This window comes from Brachyistius frenatus, unplaced genomic scaffold (assembly GCF_029030835.1).
Source record: "Brachyistius frenatus isolate BFR_SWC_R1_liver_20210118 unplaced genomic scaffold, ASM2903083v1 Contig_253, whole genome shotgun sequence".
Lineage (NCBI taxonomy): Eukaryota > Metazoa > Chordata > Actinopteri > Embiotocidae > Brachyistius > Brachyistius frenatus.
The window spans coordinates 56,152-74,074 of record NW_027210852.1 but is presented as its reverse complement, the minus strand read 5'-3'; the positions used below and the strand labels follow the sequence as shown (position 1 = coordinate 74,074).

The 17,923-nt window shown below is 43.9% G+C and overlaps 1 protein-coding gene across 1 annotated transcript in view; it reads left to right on the top strand.

Annotated features, from left to right (window-relative positions):
* The window catches only part of myo1g (myosin IG), a 51,387-nt gene extending 33,464 nt beyond the window's left edge, over positions 1–17,923 (top strand). The window contains exon 22 of the mRNA XM_069720859.1: positions 17,095–17,923. Within this exon, the coding sequence (XP_069576960.1) occupies positions 17,095–17,257 (163 nt within the window). The 3' untranslated portion in view covers positions 17,258–17,923. The remainder of the gene's footprint in view (positions 1–17,094) is intronic.

Here is a 17,923-nt window from a genome sequence, read left to right as displayed (position 1 = left end):
GTGAGATCAGCTGGTGAAGTGATTGTTTGGGGTGAAGAGCTGCCGCCTTTCAGGGCTCCGTGTCACATGAATAAACGAGGCAGAGTTAGACTCATTGTTACCGACCGAAGACCTCGGCTACGACCGAGTCCATTAACGCGGCACAACAATTACGCAAATCATGCTGTTGGCATTTATCACTGTCATAGTTGTCGCTGTCCGAGCGGCGCTCTGAATAACTGCCGTGAAATGAATCAGCCGCGCTGACATTTGTCGCATTCATCACTCCGAATCTGATTTGTCGTCGCTGTTTATAAACCTGATTCACATCCACCCACGTTCATCTCCGCCAGACTCGGCTTGAATGGCACAACCCGCAAGTGCTCACACCCAGCAGACTGTTTTGGTTGTGTAAGGGTGTGTGTGTGTGTGTGTGTGTGTGTGTGTGTGTGTGTGTGTGTGTGTGTGTGTGTGGGTGTGGGCGTGGGCGTGTTGTCGTAAGTTCTGCCCGCTGAGGCCGTCTGCAGTGGCTGGACTCACCGACGTGCTTCATCCCCCAGATCCTGCCGGGTCCACACACAGTGACGCAAACATATACATCCACAGAGACCCCGTGGTGTTTATGTCGAAATCCAACGCAGACTTTGGCTGTTTCATAGTTAAGACTCATTATTTTGAGTTTTTATTTAAAAAAAAAAAAAAAAAATGAATGCAAAATTAATCAGTGGCCTTGCAGCTTCATTCTTGATCAAAAATGTTCTTGATGTTTTCCAAACTAATAAGTGTTAATAATAATAATAATAATAATAATAATGTTGACCAAAGTGAATTTATATGTTTATTTTGATTATTTAAAATGTGGAGAAAAATAAATAACACAAAGGATTTTCCACCAAACTTTTTTTGATTTTAAAGGAAACATTCAACAGTTTCTCTGTTCAGAACTGAAGAAGCCTTTCAGATAAGAGGCGAAACTAAAAGAGCAGTGTGTTTTGGAGAAATCTTAGATCAATGGAGCAGTAGTTGGAGGTGAAATGGGGTCTGACGGGGTTCACTTCGCCCTTTAGTGTCCCTTCAAGGCTTTAAACACGTTTTTATTTCCGTTCCTTTTCCCTTCTTCCTCATAATGTACAGTTCATTTTCCTTTTCCCCCATTTTTCTTATTTCCTGGAGGTATTTTCTGATATTTTTAGAGGATCTCGTTAACTGGAAACTGCAGTGGTCGCTTTAGTCCGACTCCTGGATATGTGGCGACCGGAGCTGAAGCCATCGGTCAGATAGTCAGCTGGTCAATATCACAGGAAATGACCTTCCAGCTGCTTTGATCCTCAAATACGTGTTTAAAACACTTCTTCATCTTCAACTTTTATTTTGTGTTTTAAGACGTCCCCATGGCCAAAATTATTTGATATTTTATAGATACATTGAAGGAAGATACTGCACACTCTCACCTTGGTGCTGAGGTCTCACCTCATCGTATGAGCACCGTGGGTAGTCTTATGAAAGTAGGGTTAGCGAGGCGTTTGATTGGTGGGTAGTAACATTGAGTCAGTTGACCTTTGTGTTTTTTTGCAACTTTATGGCACTTTGTGTTAAAAAACAAAAAACAAAAAACAAAACATTTATGAATGCCCCAAATAATCAGCAGTTGAATAAGATACAGGCTACATGAGTTGCAATAGGTGACATAAAGTGGGTTGCCAATGTGTGTCTAGTGAAAATAATGCAGTGCAATAGACGCTCACACAATCTGTCTAACTTCAGAAAGACTCATATTTCTGTTTTCCTTCCAGTCTCTTGGTTTGTTTTTGCTTCCAGCTCAGAGGCAGGGCAGACGGCAGCCGCACCAGGGGAGTGTGTGCTCCCACTTTTATGAGTCTCCCTGTGTGTGTGTGTGTGTGTGTGTGTGTGTGTGTGTGTGTGTGTGTGTGTGTGTGTGTGTGTGTGTGTGTGTGTGTGTGTGTGTGTGTGTGTGTGTGTGTGTGTGTGTGTGTGTGTGTGTGTGTGTGTGTGTGTTCAGCTTGGTGATCCTAGATCCCCGGTGAGGCTTTGGTGGGTTTAACGAGTCTTAGACTTTTGGTCTGGGTTTGGGGTATTTTTCTGGGGGGTTGGTGGGGTGGTGGCAGGGTTTCTGCATCGCCTGGGTCCCTGCAGCAGCTGTGCGGCTCTGGTCGGGGTGCGGCAGGCGTCTCCGAGGAGAGCCGAACATCGGTTTCAGCTCCCCGCCTGTTATTGTGCCACCATCTGCGGTGAATGGAGGGGGGTCGTGACCTCTGCTCGGCGACTCATTAAAAGGAGACTCATGAGACAAAGTCAGGTTGTGTGTGTGTGTGTGTGTGTGTGTGTGTGTGTGTGTGTGTGTGTGTGTGTGTGTGTGTGTGTGTGTGTGTGTGTGTGTGTGTGTGTGTGTGTGTGAGCATGTGGGGGGGGGGTGACAACACAAACACGCTCCTTTTTTTTTTTTCCGCTTACTTCTGCATGAAGTGAGATGCCGGAGTCTGAGAGTCACGCGCGCGTCATCTGGGTCTGTTGCGAGGTAAAGTTAGGACGGTCAGGGGAGGAAACGGTCAATGGAGTGATTGTGACTCCTGCTGCTCCTCCTCATCTCCTCACTTCAGACCGGGGAGAGCCGATCTTGGGAAGGCCGCGTGAATGTTTACAGTTGAGATAGAGAGAGCGCGCGTGCGGTGACACAGTGAATCGTACACAAACTGGGTCAGAGGAGGCACACAAGGTAAAAGAAAAAAAAAAAAAAATTGACTTCAAAGCCGCTTCGCGTTGTCGGCGAGGACGGTGAAGACAAGCTGTCTGGTTCGCTGTCATGTCACTTCCGTCTCGCGCTCCCTCGGCTGGGCACGTTCCTCCTGCTCGCTCCTCTTCATCCGTCAAACTTTCCTGCGCACAACCTCATCCCCCGTCTCTCCCCGGCTTTCTCTTCCTGTCACCTTAGTCAGGGCTGTCGGCATGAATGAGCCGCTCGTGAGCGCGCACGCGCGCGTGTGTGTGTGTGTGTCGGTATGTGAGTGCGTCTGTTTACTAAAAGTGTGTGTGTGTGTGTGTGTGTGTGTGTGTGTGTGTGTGTGTGTGTGTGTGTGTGTGTGTGTGTGTGTGTGTGTGTGTGTGTGGGGGGGGTTGGACCATCTGCTGGGACAGCTGGGGGAGTATGAGTGGGGCTAAAGGCAGGATTTAGGGTATGCTCTTCCCCTGCCTTAAAAGACTGAGGAGGATTCTTTACTTAAAAGGCAATTTGGGGGATTTTATTATCTTATTGATCACCAGCAGAGACTCTTTTCCGAATAAAAATAAAGTTTCCATACCAGCTGTGATGCTTAATAGAAAGTGCAGTTTCTTTTTTTTTTGGACACAATTGTTGTAATATGTCTTGGTATTGGTCCAATAAATGTCAATAAATCACAATTTTTTTTTTGAGGATTCATACAATCTTTTCCTTTTAAGACATTCAAATATTTCTGAATCATTCTACTAAACTGGAGTTTGGGCCTCTACCATCATATGAAAGTGCTCTTTGACTTAATTGTCTAATTCATTAAAATATTTCATAATCCAAACCTCCTGATTGAACCAATTTAAATATGTCTTTGAAGGTTCTCAGACATCCAGGTCCTGGTCAATCTAAGTTTTATCCAAAGACGATTGGAAGACATTTTGCCAGTTGGATAAAACGTATATGAACCTCTAGACCAGGGGTGTCAAACAGGTTTGGTTGTGGTCTAATGGAGCTCCACTGGTTGGGTATGAAGGGAGAGCAGAGAGAGAAAAGAACAGCATTGAGAAACAATAAACACCAAACAAGCAGCTCCGGAGCCACAGACACCTGCAGAAAAAGACAAAGTTAATGACATGCAATGAGGGTATATATAGCATATGCATGACGAAAGAGGAGGGGAGCTCGGTGCATCATGGGAGGTCCCGCGGCAGCGAAGGCCAATAACAGCAGGGCCACCTGAGCCAGCAATAGCGGTAAAGTTTCAGAAAAAGCAAAGGTTAAAGTGAAGATCACACAACAACTCGCTCCTGCAGCAACCCTCCAGTAGTTTGGTCAAAGTGCTGTTTTCAGCCTGAAATGATCTTAGAAATCTTTTCTGTACTTGTTCCAAGTTCACAATCATGTCCTCATCTTATCACCTTGAATCTTTCTATTTTCTAACTTCGTCCTCAGTTGTTTTTCTTCTCATCTGCCTCTTTTTTTTTTTTTGTTTGTATTTCTCTTCCTCCTCTGCTCAGTTTCATTTATGAATATGGAAAGACCTGGAACGGTGTTGCATTAATAGCAATCTTCTGGGTCACCCCTCCCCTTCGCCGCCTCGCCAGAAACCCAAGAGGAAAATTTGTGATTTCATTAACCCCAAAGCATCTGTGAGAAGTCTTGTGATGTGGCTTTAATGATCAAAGAGAGACACACACACACACACACACACACACACACACACTGACCTGCTTCTGATATCGAAGGACTTGTTGACTTTCTTGCTCGACCTCGTCGGACATCAAGTTTGTCGCTTGTGTAGGTGTGAGCGAAACCGTCCCTCCTGTTTCTAAATTCGCTTTTTAGGTCGTAAAAGGCGTCATCCTGCGCCTGAAATAGCCTCCTCTCTCTCTTTTTTTTTTTTTTTTTTCCCCTCCCTCTGTGGCTGTCCTCAATGTGTTCGTCTCACGGCCGGCCGGAGCAACGGGAGCAACCGGGGCTGGAGCTCTGCTCTCTCCACGTCCCCCTCGTCCCCTCGCTTTGCGTCTCTTTTGCGGTTTGTCCAAACCCCTGCAGCTGCTGGTCTGCTTCTAGTTTTTTTTGGGTTCGGCGCTCCGCCTCCGCAGTTCTGATCGGATGGAGAGAGTAACTATGGTAACGGCTTTTAACCCAGGTGGACGTAAACAGTGCACTGACCTATTTCCCCGGCCGTTCCCGGAGAGCCGGCAGGTCATGTGCTTCAGTGATTTTTTTTTTTTTTTTTCCCCATTTAGCCACAAAGTCCGGCCTGAATCTGAGCGTTAATTACAGCTGGTCTGTGTCAAACATCGTCCGCAGCGGGCGGGAATAATTCAGCCTCGGTGCGAGAAATCATATAGGTCATAGGAGCGTGTTATATTTCTCTATCTATTAAAAGAGCTGGCAGCAATTCCGCATCGCTGGTTTTCTGTGTCCGTCTTTCATGTTGGGACCAAACTCGCAGATTCACAGATTTCAGCTCTGAATTTATGATATTTAAATCAATTTGATCTGAAAATCGGTCACGTTGGTGTGAGATCGGGTTCACGCAAGATCGAATGTGTGTGATCTCAGTGTTGTTATGAGTAGCTCAGCTAATTACAGATAAGATAAATGAACTCCAACGCGTGAACAATGTTTTTGTTTTACTACTTGCAGAAAATTTGGGGATCAGAAGGTCATTTAGAAGATCATTTTTTGGTTTATTCGTGACCTTGTTCAGGATAAAGCAAGTATAGATAATGGATGAATGGATGGGTTTTTTTGGGTGTTTTTTTCTGGCGCGGCCTACAGGAACACCAGACCTCCTCTTGGCTCTGTAAGCTCAGGCTTTAGAAAAATGGAACCCGTGATGGAGACTTTTAGGCCAATCGCAGGTCATGTTAGAGACGCAGAGTCCTCCACTAGCGGTGATGAACGGCCAACTCTTCCGGTTTTTAGGACCGTCTCCCGTTGCCTTTCTGTTTTGTTTCTCGAGAATCTCAACGTGATTTACACGACCCTTAACCTTTAACATAAATAACCGTCACACACGTATCCGTAACTTCTGGATGTTGCAACACAGCTTGCATGTACACGGCTGCTCCCTGTACATACATGATAAATACGTTTGATGGAATAAAAGTAAAAATGCAAATAAATCAAGATTATTCAACTCCTACATACTGCCGGTAGTGTTGCATGTGCGTGTGTCCGTGCTCATCTGGGGATGGAGGTTCAGTCCAGAGAGTGGAGGAGGGAGAGGAGGAGGAGGAGGAGGAGGAGGAGGGCTGGATTTATGATGTTCTGTGTTTTGACTTCATCCAGAAAAACTGTCAACCTCATCGTTAAAGGAAAACCGTCCCTCACTGTGAACACAGCGCTCCTTTCAGGACAAAACTCGAAGGGTCCTTCATGACTAAAGTAACTCGGTGCCAGACTCTGAAGGCCACACGACCCATCAAACAAATTGTACAATCTATTTTGGGCAGTTGGATTCGAGGTCAGAGGTTTTAAATCGGTAATATTATAACTACACATAATTTAGTTTGGTGGCGTTGCTCTGCTCATGTGATGCTCAACAACAAATTTAGTTGATTTTTTTTTTTTCATACAAGCTGAGTTCACAAAGTCAGAACCTGACAGACAAAAGGACTTTTAAGGAACACGTTTAAAACCTTTTAATAATGATACAGGAGGATTATTGGTGAAGTGGGGAACGATAAATCACTGAGAGCAGGCGGTGGTGCGTGATACACTGAGCCGCTAATGTTTATTTGGACCCACTGGTGTCGGAGATTGGATGTAACGACTATAAAATGACTCGTTGGCTCCGCGAGGCTCCTGCGAGGCTCCATTCATCCATTTTCATGTTCATTTTAAGAAGACGTGTCTCACAAAAGACCCTTTCAGACAGGATTAATGTAACGGGATGTTAGTAATAAAATATTTCTCCTCCTTCCTCCTAATAAAAGTCATCCTTCCGGGTGACCTCTTCAGCCTTTGGCAGATTACAAGTGCCGTAAACCATGTGAATTTCACCACAGACAGACAGACAGACAGACAGACAGTAATGTATTAGATATCATCTTAATCACTCAGCTGTAATTTCATCATCAACACGACTGTTAGAAAATACTTAAATGTCTCTTTCTGAACGTAATTGCAAAGATGCCAACAACAGTTTTAAAAATCACAACTCACTGCACAAAAAAAAAATTGCTTTCACAACTCAGGTTTACCGAATCCTTTTGTTTTTCTTCTGTTGTCACACTGAGCACTAATAAAGTAACAGTAAAGGCAGCTTCTTTCATAAAAACACATTGAAAATGCAAAGTCTTTCTTTGAACTGGCCTTAAATTACAGAAGGACCTGTAGGTCTGTTAAAGTGAAAAACAAGATTGAAATCAGGAAATAACTGAAATCATTACGCCTCTCTTAGAGAAATAAATATCATCCAGATGAAGACTTAAATAAAGTAATAATTCTACAGTAGGCAGCTAAAAGTTTATGTATTACTTAAGATGTGTGTGTGTGTCGGCTGTTATTACAAGTTATGTTGTCACAAACTGTATGTTGGAAAATTTTATAGTGAAGCTTACAAAAGGCTTATATTTCTGGTCACAGCCTAATTATGTGCTCAAAATACAGTCATAATTCAGATCAATTTCATTTTTAAATGTAAAGTCACCCTGCAACAAAGTCCCGATGCACTTTACAATCACAATTTTTGTATTTATGTGGTGCCGAATCACAACCTGAGACATCTTAGGGCACTTAAGACGGGAACCCTCTCTTGAGATCAAAGCACTTTATTAAGGTAACATGGCGCAATAAGGTCTTTAATATTTCATGGATCTAATTGGTCAGCAAGGTTTTCTGTATACACACAATTGAATTTGTCAGTTTTTTGTAAAACAAACTTTCATATGTGGGCAAAAATAACAACCTTGATAGTGTGGATGTAAATAGTTTGGATGTGTCCATGTCTGCTGTTCGTATTAATTTAGTGGTTGCCCTTGAAAAAGAAGTAATTTCGAAGCAGACGTGAACGATGCGGGAGACGTGATACGATGGTAGAATTTCAACAGGGAAGGAGAGATTTACCAGGACGATGAGATGAATTTCAAACAACGAGTGTGCAGCGAAAGACTCAGAGACAGTGAACGCATCACGATGAGCTCATTCCCACACGGTTACATCAAAGACCGCCGAGGAGCGGGTTTATAAAGACGTCATGGCTGCGGCTCCCGTCCGGTTTATTAGATCTCTGGGACTTTCTGCCGGAGCATCTCGGCGAGTCGGCGACTGACCTTGAAACGGCATCAAAAGGTCTCTTTGTGGATTTAAAACGCCGCAAGTGCTGCCTCCAAATCAACCTCACGGTGCAACAAATGGATTCCTCAGCAACGTTTTTATTCTTCGCAGCAGCCTCGACTAGTCGGAGCAATTCATCAATGAGGAAGTAGTTTTGGTGCTGTTGTTTTTTTGTTTTTTTTTGTAACTCAGCCGCCTGTTCAACGACCTCTGATCACGTCCGACCGTCTTTCCTGTCTGAAAATCGATTTGATGAGACGCCGCCTCACCGACTCTCTCAGAAACATGTCGGTGGTCAAGGAAATTCTTGAAGCTATTCACACTTGACGGTCGAAGCCATGTGCATATTGAAGACTGCAGCTCGTTGCCTTTGCATCTTAAATAATATTTTCTCCAGTTATAAAAATCACCCGGTATGAATTCACTGTTAGAGGATGACTCATTTTTTTTTTCCCAGAATGCCCCCTGATGAGACTCAGGACGCCGGCTGCAGCTGGTTCAGATAGGCCCACTGTTACTGATGACGTTGATGGTAACTGTAATGGATCAGTTTGGCGGCAATCAACGCCGTGACGCCAAAGCGAACCCTGCGGGATGGGTCGGCCGGCCACCTCTCCACCGGAGGATTCGAGTGGCCTCGGCCCACGGTGCCCCCCCGCTGTGTGGGCTGCAGATGCTGCTGTTGCCCCAGCAATGGTTGCCAGGCAGCTGGGGAAGTGCTAATTAAGATTGCATGGGGAAAACTGCAGGCTTGTGTGTGACGACGCGGTGTCAAGTTAGGTGAAGAGGATGGGGGGAGGCGAGGGGAGGGGGGGGGCTGTCATACCTGCCCTTTCAATATGAAGCTACAGTCAGCAGCAGGTTAGAGTTGCTCGGTACACAGACTGTAAACAGGAAGACAGCTATCTTAATTCTGTTCAACACTCACAATACCTGCCAGCAGCACCTTTGAAGCTCACTGATTAACACGTTACATATTTTATAATCTGTACAAAAACTGGATTAATATGACAATAGTTGTAAATCGCCCATCAGAAACTCAAGTCACTGCTCCCAGCCGAGAAACAGTCCACCTGCAAATCCAAAACTCGATGCTTTTACACTTTTTTTTTTTTAAATATACAGTTTAAATACCCAAAGTATAGAATATTCACTGGTGAGCGTTGGTGGTGTTGGCAGGGAAATTCAATTTTCTTTTAGTTTACTATATTTTGGGACTAATAAAAACACAAATAAACAAAGCACATCTGAATTAATAACAACAACAACAAAAACCATTACAAGTTAAATTAAACACAAAGCAGTTTTCTCTTTTAAAAAGTACCAGATTTCTGTTACTGTTGGACAGAGCCAGGCTAGCTGTTTCTCTCCATTTCCAGTCTTTGTGCTAAGCTAAGCTAAGATCTTTATAACACCAAACAGAGACAGTATGAGAGTGGCATCGATCTTCACATCTGATGCTCCCTGAAGGCGTATTCTCCAAAACGTCAAACTGTTCCTTTAATCCACTTAAAACAGAGTTAATTTTAGAATCGGACGCAGTCCGATTGCTAATTCACAAGAACTAATGAAATTATGCTTCTGTGTGAATTGAAAACTTTCCAACAAAAACTGTACTCATGGATCTATATCATAAACAAACAGAGAGGAAAAGGAGGGTTGAAGGAAATAATATTATATCAAAAAGTGAAGTCTCTATGGAGACTGAACACAAACAAAACAGACAAACTAACTTACATCTGAAGTCTGGTTGCAAAAACATAACCGGCTGAAATCATGGCCTTGCTTTGTGTGTGAACGTCCATCTGGATCTTAGATGAGACCTTGTGTACAACTGGACCGTGTATGGAACAATAGTTAGCTTTTAATTTGAAAGCAGGCTTTTAATTTGATAGAAATACAGCAAGTTGCAGCTGGCCAATAGCGTAACTTTATCACTCAGTCAGAGTGTTACTTGCATTCAGGTTAACAGGGCTGTTGTGATCCAGCACACTGAACCTGAGTGATTCCTCTGTTTCGACACCCGTCCGTCACTCCGGCTGCGTTCTGTGGTCTGACAGATCCTGACCGGCCTCCGATTTCTTTCTGCTCTGTCGGTCTTTGGACACCTGAGCAGTTTGATCGCCTCCTGAGACCCAATTATACCCGAGCCCGATGACACTGATGGAGAGAGGAGAGAAGGAGGGCAGATGACGGGAAGGAGGCAGAAGAATCACAGGGAGGAAGAAACCTTTCTGACCTTTCTGCACGGAGCAAAACTCTGAGCCTCGTGTCAGATTTCTGCTTTTGATTTTTATTAACGGCGTCTGATGGGAGGTGCTGCTGCGTGAGTTTAGGTGCTGTTGCTGGTTTCTGTGTGTGTGTGTGTGTGTGTGTGTGTGTGTGTGTGTGTGTGTGTGTGTGTGTGTGTGTGTGTGTGTGTGTGTGTGTGTGTGTGTGTGTGTGTGTGTGTGTGTGTGTGTGTGTGTGTGTGTGTGAGTGAGAGTTGCATGAGGGAGTTTGTGTGTTTTGAGTCTGAACTTGTCTCAGCTTTAGTGGGATCATTAGGAGCAGCCGTCAGCACTTCTCTGCTTGTTAACTAATCTGACAGCCCTGAGAAACAAACCGCTCACTTCTGAGGATTAATAAGGAACTTCACTCACACGTTTCCTCCTTTATTTTGTGGTTGTCCTGTTTTTTTTAAGAAAGTCTTGTATTTTGGGTGTTGTTGTGCAACTCTGTGGTTTGAGTGCATCTTCCTGACGTTTTCTTTTTTTTTGTTGTTGCACTGCACCGTGGAGGAGATCGTAGAAGATAAAAGGATTTTTTTTTTTTTTACCTGATACATTTGTGCTCCATTTTTTTCAGTTCAAAGGACTGAAGGTGTCGGATTAGTGCGACAAAGTCTTTGTTCAGACTGTAGGAAAATCAAACTAGATCTTTAGGACAAAGGGAGCAGATCGAATTTGGGGTGTCTACATATCACCAACCTATCCAAACCGGTAGTGCTATTCTACCAGAAGTAGATTTCTTCCTTTCACCACCAGGTCAAGTGAAATCAAACCTGCTTCTCTCGCAGCTCTCGAAAAAACGTCCCACTTTCCTATAGTGAGATATTTCCTGTTCAACAGGTGTGTTTTCCCACTCTGAACCTTATAAATCCCCAGTTGCTCATGAACTAAGCTCAACAGTTTCTGTCACCTTACTGATTCATGCATGTTTAAATCAGAGCAAATCATCATTAGTCTCTGCAGGTTACATTTGAATTACAAGAGTCATGATTTATTTAATCCGTAAAGGTGCCCTGTGTCAGCACATCATGTGGACATATATCTGTTCATGTTGAGCGGCAGCTTGTGTGTTTCTTCTGCCGATGTTATAAAATATTCAGTTTACTGAGGTAAACTCTGAGCTGTTTCCTCCAGCAGGACAAAATGCTGCTGAAGACAAACGCAGGAAGAAGCTGTTTTGGCAGCAGAAACATCTTTTATCTGTGATGGCACATTATTCCCTGCGAGGGTCTCAACACAGGCCGGGTGTTGATCTGATTCTCCCACAACGGCACCAACTGCATCAGTAACACGGTGTAGCGTCTGGCTCACTGGCTACGCCTCACCACACATACAGCTCAAAATGGCCCATGATTCTTCATAATGGAGACACTAGAGGCGTGCATTCACATCGGATTATCAGCATCCAGCCTCATTGAGGGGGTGGCAGGGAGAGATGCGAGAAAAAGACTGAAGGGGAGGATGAGGAGGAGTCTTTGGAGGCAGAAAAAAGGATGAAGAGGGGGGGCGGCGGTGAGGGTGGGAGGAAAAAGGTCCAAAGGCTCCTCCAGGAGCTGCCGCTGCGCCCCAGTTCTGTCTGCAGCCTCGGCCATGAATTATTCGGCTGCAGCGCGAGGGCTGGTTGGCAGACAGACGACCGCGGACAGTGTTTGTACACTCAATCCTGCTGCGCTTAAAGAAACACACATAGAGCACACGCACCGAAATCAGAAAAAAAGTAGACAAGTCAGATGTAAGTCAATTATAAGTGTGTGTCGCTGACTTTATTGTTGGACTTTTGAAAAGAAAAGAGTGATGCAGCAATGTGCCCCTGCACAACTCCAACTCCGCACTAATCTCTCCTGTATCTTATGTCTTGTTAGTATCGTGGTGCTCACACTAGAAAACTCTAGTCAATCAAATCAAATCAAATCAAAGCTGTGATGTTGTGTATTTCCTGCTACCTTCTGTTTCCCGCTAATCTCTCGCTCTCATTGGCGGCCGCTCACTGATGCTCTCAGGTATGTTGGGGACTCAGGAGCAGCAGGGTGGGTGAGAAGCATCGACTGTATATAAAAGTGAATGTAGCTTCCAGGTCTGAAAAATGCCTTAAAGTGCAATACCACCTAGGACCACCAGGGGTTAGATCCAAAAAGGTTCCAGCTCCATAGACTCCCATTCAACTTCTCTCATGAAATACAAAGTCAATAAATATTTTCCCCGAGTCAATTTGGTGTCATTTGCTAAAGTCACTCCTTCTTATTAGTTTTCTGGCGATACATCTGAAAATAATCTCGTCATAAATTAGATATTAGGCCTCAAAAAGCTGCACGTTTGGGGGGGGTGTACCTGTTTGATTGACAGGTCTTCGATGCAGTCAGGTTTCCACTATAGGTGGGTGGGGCATACAGTTCTTGGGTTTCCAATCAGATCAAGTCGGATCCTCGCTCACTCGTACCCAGCTTGTCCAAATATGGTCACTTCTGGCTCCATAATAGCAAAATGGCGACGGCCAAAATACCGAACTTGAGGCTTCAGAACAGCAATTCACTGACCAATTGGTGACGTAACTGTTGGTTGGCCGCTTGGTGAGGATGCGTCTCTGGCTGATAAATGGTGGACAAGAGCTAGATTCAGGGGGGTTTTGTCTTACGAGTTTGTCGGGACAGGAAAAGCTTAAATCTTGTAGCCTGAGTTTGGAATAGGTTGACTACAAAATGATAGGAGACATTGAGACATTGACTGCTTTGAAAATGAAATGTTCTCTTCTTCGGCAAAGAGTCGAACAGCAAACCCAAATGAACAAAGATCCGTATTTTTAACGTTAAGCTAGGGTTAATGTAGGTTTAGGAAACTTAAACTGCTGTTCAAGGTTAGGGCCGGGATGTGGTTTCAAAGAAACCAGTGATGATTGGAGACGGGCTGCGGACAACAGTCAAACAGCCAACCCCGCCCTCCTTCCTGAGAGGTTTGGCAGCACAGTAACAGCGTGATGTTCCCTCAGTCTTTGTTTATGACAGAGGACACTCATTGCATCATCACGAGATGCAGCTCGGCCGGGAAAACGTGAATTTAAGTCTTGATGTATTCTGTAAAAGCGACAGATGCTGTTGTTTTTCTGGTGAGGACAGTCCAACCCATCCCAGCCAAAAAGTTATAATTGTTGGGAATAAATCGTCTGAATTCTGACATTAATTCCTGCAGTCGCCGAACATATCGTCGCCCTTCATCCTCCTCACCCTTCAGCTTTCCTGGTGCAGCAGCAGAAAGCTTCACGTTGCTGCACCGCAGGCCTCCGCAAGCCCATCATCCTCCTCGTCCTCAGGCAACGCCAGAGGCTTTTCTCAACGCGCTCAGCCGGTGTCGGATTTCGCTCGTGGTAGCCGGTGCGATGAGATCAGCATCCCGCTCGAATCAAAAACAATCCGGAGGTCAGCGGGTTTCTGTGTGCGGCAGGACAGCTGGTTTACGGGGTTCAGCAGAGTTGGCCGAGGAGAGGAAGACTCTCCGGGCCACACCTGTTGGAGCGACTCACGATGATCGGCGGCGCAGTTTTGGAAACACGCAGTGACAGAGTTCGATGGGTTTTTTTTTTTAGCACGAGTAGAACAAACATTGTGGCAGTTTAGAGATTGAGATGTACCAGTTCCCCACAAAAAAAAAAACTCCGATTCTCAGACTGCTCAATCAACAAGAAAGTAGTCTGTTAGTAGCACTGATTGGCAGCTCTGCTATCCGACCTAAACCCGATGCTTCCTGAGAAAATCTTGGGTTTCAGTTCGACCGTTGGATGTTTTGTTACTTTTATTATTTTCAAAGGTGCTTCATGAGGAATTGGGCTCTTTTTCTGCACGTAGAAACACAATACCCAAGAAAAAAGTTAGACGGTAGCCAATTTGTTGCATTAGCCTTGTACGCTAACGGTCAGTAAATCAGATTGTAGCCTCGGGTCTCAGGTTTGGTGCGGGTTAAAAAAAAATCCAGTCGTACCTTCTGAGTCTAGCTTAGTTCGGGTCTCAGTTTTAGGTCGGTGAGGGCTGTAAAATAAGGAGTGTGTTGTCAGTTCGTGTTAAGCTTAGCTTAAATCAAAGACTGGAATCAGAGAAAGTCAAGTGAAAAGAAAATACTGCATTTAAAAGTATTTTCTGCCAACTTGACAGCATTTTGAATGGATTTTATCCAGAGTTACAGGATGAAAGTGTTGGAGAGAGCTGACTTAATTAAGAGTCTTACTTTCTGTTTTACATGTTTCAACAAATACAAGTAGGAGAATTGTTACAGGAGACCCACGGTGGAGCTAAAGGAACTTTTTCATTTCTTATCCAGGCTTCGTCCATGAAATGAGCTTCGTCTACACAAAAGTTTTTGGCATCGTAATTTCCGTCCGCTGCTTCTGGTTCAGGCACCCAATGTTTCCTTCCGTGTCAGGTATCTGAAAGCAAGAAACATTTATAATGAAAAAAATCGTGAAAGAGAATCGTGATCTCAATTCTTAGCAAGTAACTCGTGATCCTCTTTTTATCCAGAATCGTGCTTCCCGAAGAGATTTAAAGCTTCGTCTTTATTTGTCGAACAGATAAGCCTTTATTCAAACACCGCAAGCAGAGGAGAAAGATGGCACAGTAACCGCAAAGGTCACTTTCAGAAAAGCTGTTACACAATTGCACAGGCAGGAGATATTTTCACCTCATATTAACAGTATTATTACAGGAAGTCCACACTTAAAAAAAAAACCAACGGATTAAAAGACAGATATTGTAGCAAACAAACTTATGCATTGTACGCATCTTCTTTAAATACCACAGTGATACTAAATATAGAAGACATTCATTATGCATATAATCCATTTCACCCACTCAGAAAAATTCAATGCAAATGTCCCATTAACACATGCAACAACACACACCAGACACGTGAGTGGCAATATTAAAACATAATAAATTAGTGGGCACTTTTATTGTACACTGTATTTAATACATAAATCTCAGATTTTAAGTGTTCTTTTTTTATCCATGATGCACTCACCTGATAAACCAGAACTGTTGCATAACTAAACTAAAATTATGTAATCCGCTTAGAAAAGTGGGGTTTTACCTGCCATGACTTCCAGCCACGTTTTTGAAGAACAAAAAGTCAGTCTGGGGAGAATAGGACACCGACACTTTGAAACGATCCTCCACCCTCGCCAAAGTAGGCACACAGTTGCCAAGTTGGCTTATAAGCACGAGGCGGACCTGCTTATCCGTCACATTACCGACATTCAAAGGCGTCCACAAATAGCCATTCAGCAAATACGGTTCTGCGTTTGCTTTTTCAGAGCCTTTGCCTTGAGTTCAAAGGATGCAGGTCGACTGATAGAACAACAACAAGGAAATGTGAATACCTTCATATGAGAAATGTCCTCACAAGCAGGACAATCAGCCTTGAACTCAAGAGTCCCCCGGGTCTGTGTGACGTAGGTGGAAACAGTGTTAGGCTCTTTGTGTGCACGCTGCCAGGCCGGCTTGTGTTTGGCGGAGCAGTGGGGTCGATGCGGCCGGGCTGAGGCTGCAGGATCCCGGGGGGCCCGAGAGGAAGCTGCGACTTCACACCGGATCATCTTCAGCTGACGGTGCAGAACCACACTTCCACGACCCAGCTGTCAGCAGAGCGGCTGGATGGAGCTGTGATCAGGCCACATCATCAACTGAGCTGTTCAATAACAAGCTCGTTTCTTTTTGAGTGTTGAACCTGCTCTGGAGATGTTTGTGAGGAGACCATATCTTTCCAAGAAGTTACAAGTCAGACTCATTTTGCAGGTTATCTTTTATAACTGATGAGCTGTTTCAGCGTTAGAGATGGTTTTTTTTTTGTAGATTTGGGTTTGACAAATTCACAACACAGCTGTCCATCTCTGAGACAAGTATACTGTCAAAATCAGCTGTCTCACGGACAGGTACGTCTGATCAAACATGCAAATGTTTGTGTAGATGTCACTGAGTTAAAAAAAAATTGGGACCAAAATGGTTTACATCATAGGCTATATATAAAAGTGGACATACTGTAGCTGCAAAGGCCAAAGCTGAGGTGTCTTAAACTGCAATACCACTTAAGGCCACTTGAGGTTGGCTCCAAAAAGACTCCCATTCAACTTCTCTCTTGAAATACCAAGTCAACACATTTAAGTTATTATGGTGTCATTTGCGAAAGTCCCTTCTTCTCATGAGTTTTCTGGTGGTCCATTTAAAAATAAACAGTATGTTTGGGGGCATGTCTGCTTGATTGACAGGCCTGTGGTGCAGTCAGCTTTCCACTATATGGGCAGGTTTAGTATTCTTCAGGTACCTAATCAGATCGAGCCAGATCCACCGCTCTCTCCTCGCCGAATCGTCCAAATATGCTCACTTCTGGCTCCAAAATTGTAAGATTGGCGACGGACAAAGTACCAAACTCGAAGCACTTTTTTTTTTTTTCCCCTGAATTGACTCTGCTGAAAATAACCAGCTGGTAATTAGCTGAACAACAGCTCCCCTCACACACTTGGCGATCCTGCTGCTCCGAGGTTGATTCGAGGTCCGAGGTTGGACTTTTTTTCACGTTATGGTAGTTATTGGAACTGTTTTAATGCCACAATGGCACCTGATCACCAACTTGTATCTTGGGATCCCAGTCCCGGAAACATGGTCAAAGTTTTCTTTGTGTGCGTGTTGTATTGGGATGATATCAGTCAGGTGACGGCTATGGTACGAGTGGCGTGTTTTTCTTCAGCTGATATCATAATGTTTGGAAATGTGTGGAAATAATTATGGTCAATAAAGAACCTCACATGTATAGTAATGCATACATGTTTGTGCTTTTGTCTTTCAGTGTGAGAAAAGGCCTGTTTCCTGTGAAGGTTTGTTGCTCAGCTCTGCAGGTTCACATGCGAGGCAAACCCAGGAGCGTCACCGTGGAGACCAGAGCCGGCCAGGCCAGCGCTGACTTCAAGAAGTCTCGAGATGGTTTCATCCTGCTGATCCCTGCTAACTAACGGCGCATCCACCCAAACCGTCACCAGTTACAGCTCACTGGAGCGGACATCGAGATCTGAATCGGTAAACTTATCGGTCAGGTTTACGTGACGACGAGGACTCCGCGGTTGAAACGTGGGACTTTGTTTTGAAAAGCAACAGCTTTCTTTCATGGATTTTAAGTATTTTTCACAAAGGTTTTAAAGTATTAACCCCGAGCAGAGTTGCTGGCAGAATCTGCTTCCTGAATGCTGAACTGCAGGAATTCAAAGTTCACCAAACAAAGACGAGACTTCTGAATAATTTCGGAGGCAAGTTTCTGAAATTTTGAGGTTTTATGTTGCTGTAGAGTCGCAATACGCAGCAGCAATACTTATATATATGATACTGTTTGTGCTTTTTCAGGTTTTTTTTTACTGTTTTATAAAATTATTAGATATTTGAGGATATATTTTTTTTAAAGACCAAACTAAAGATTAAACAAAACAATGAATAAATGCACTTTTTATGATAAATTGTACATTTCAATAGTTAAATGCAAACAAGACAAAACATCCCTGATCTATTTTTGTATTATCTCTCGCTGCCGGCTACAAAATACGACAATTATTCCACGTCAGAAGTAATAACAAGGGGAATGAAAAACAAGACAGCGGAGGAAAATAAATTATTCAAGGTTTACTTAA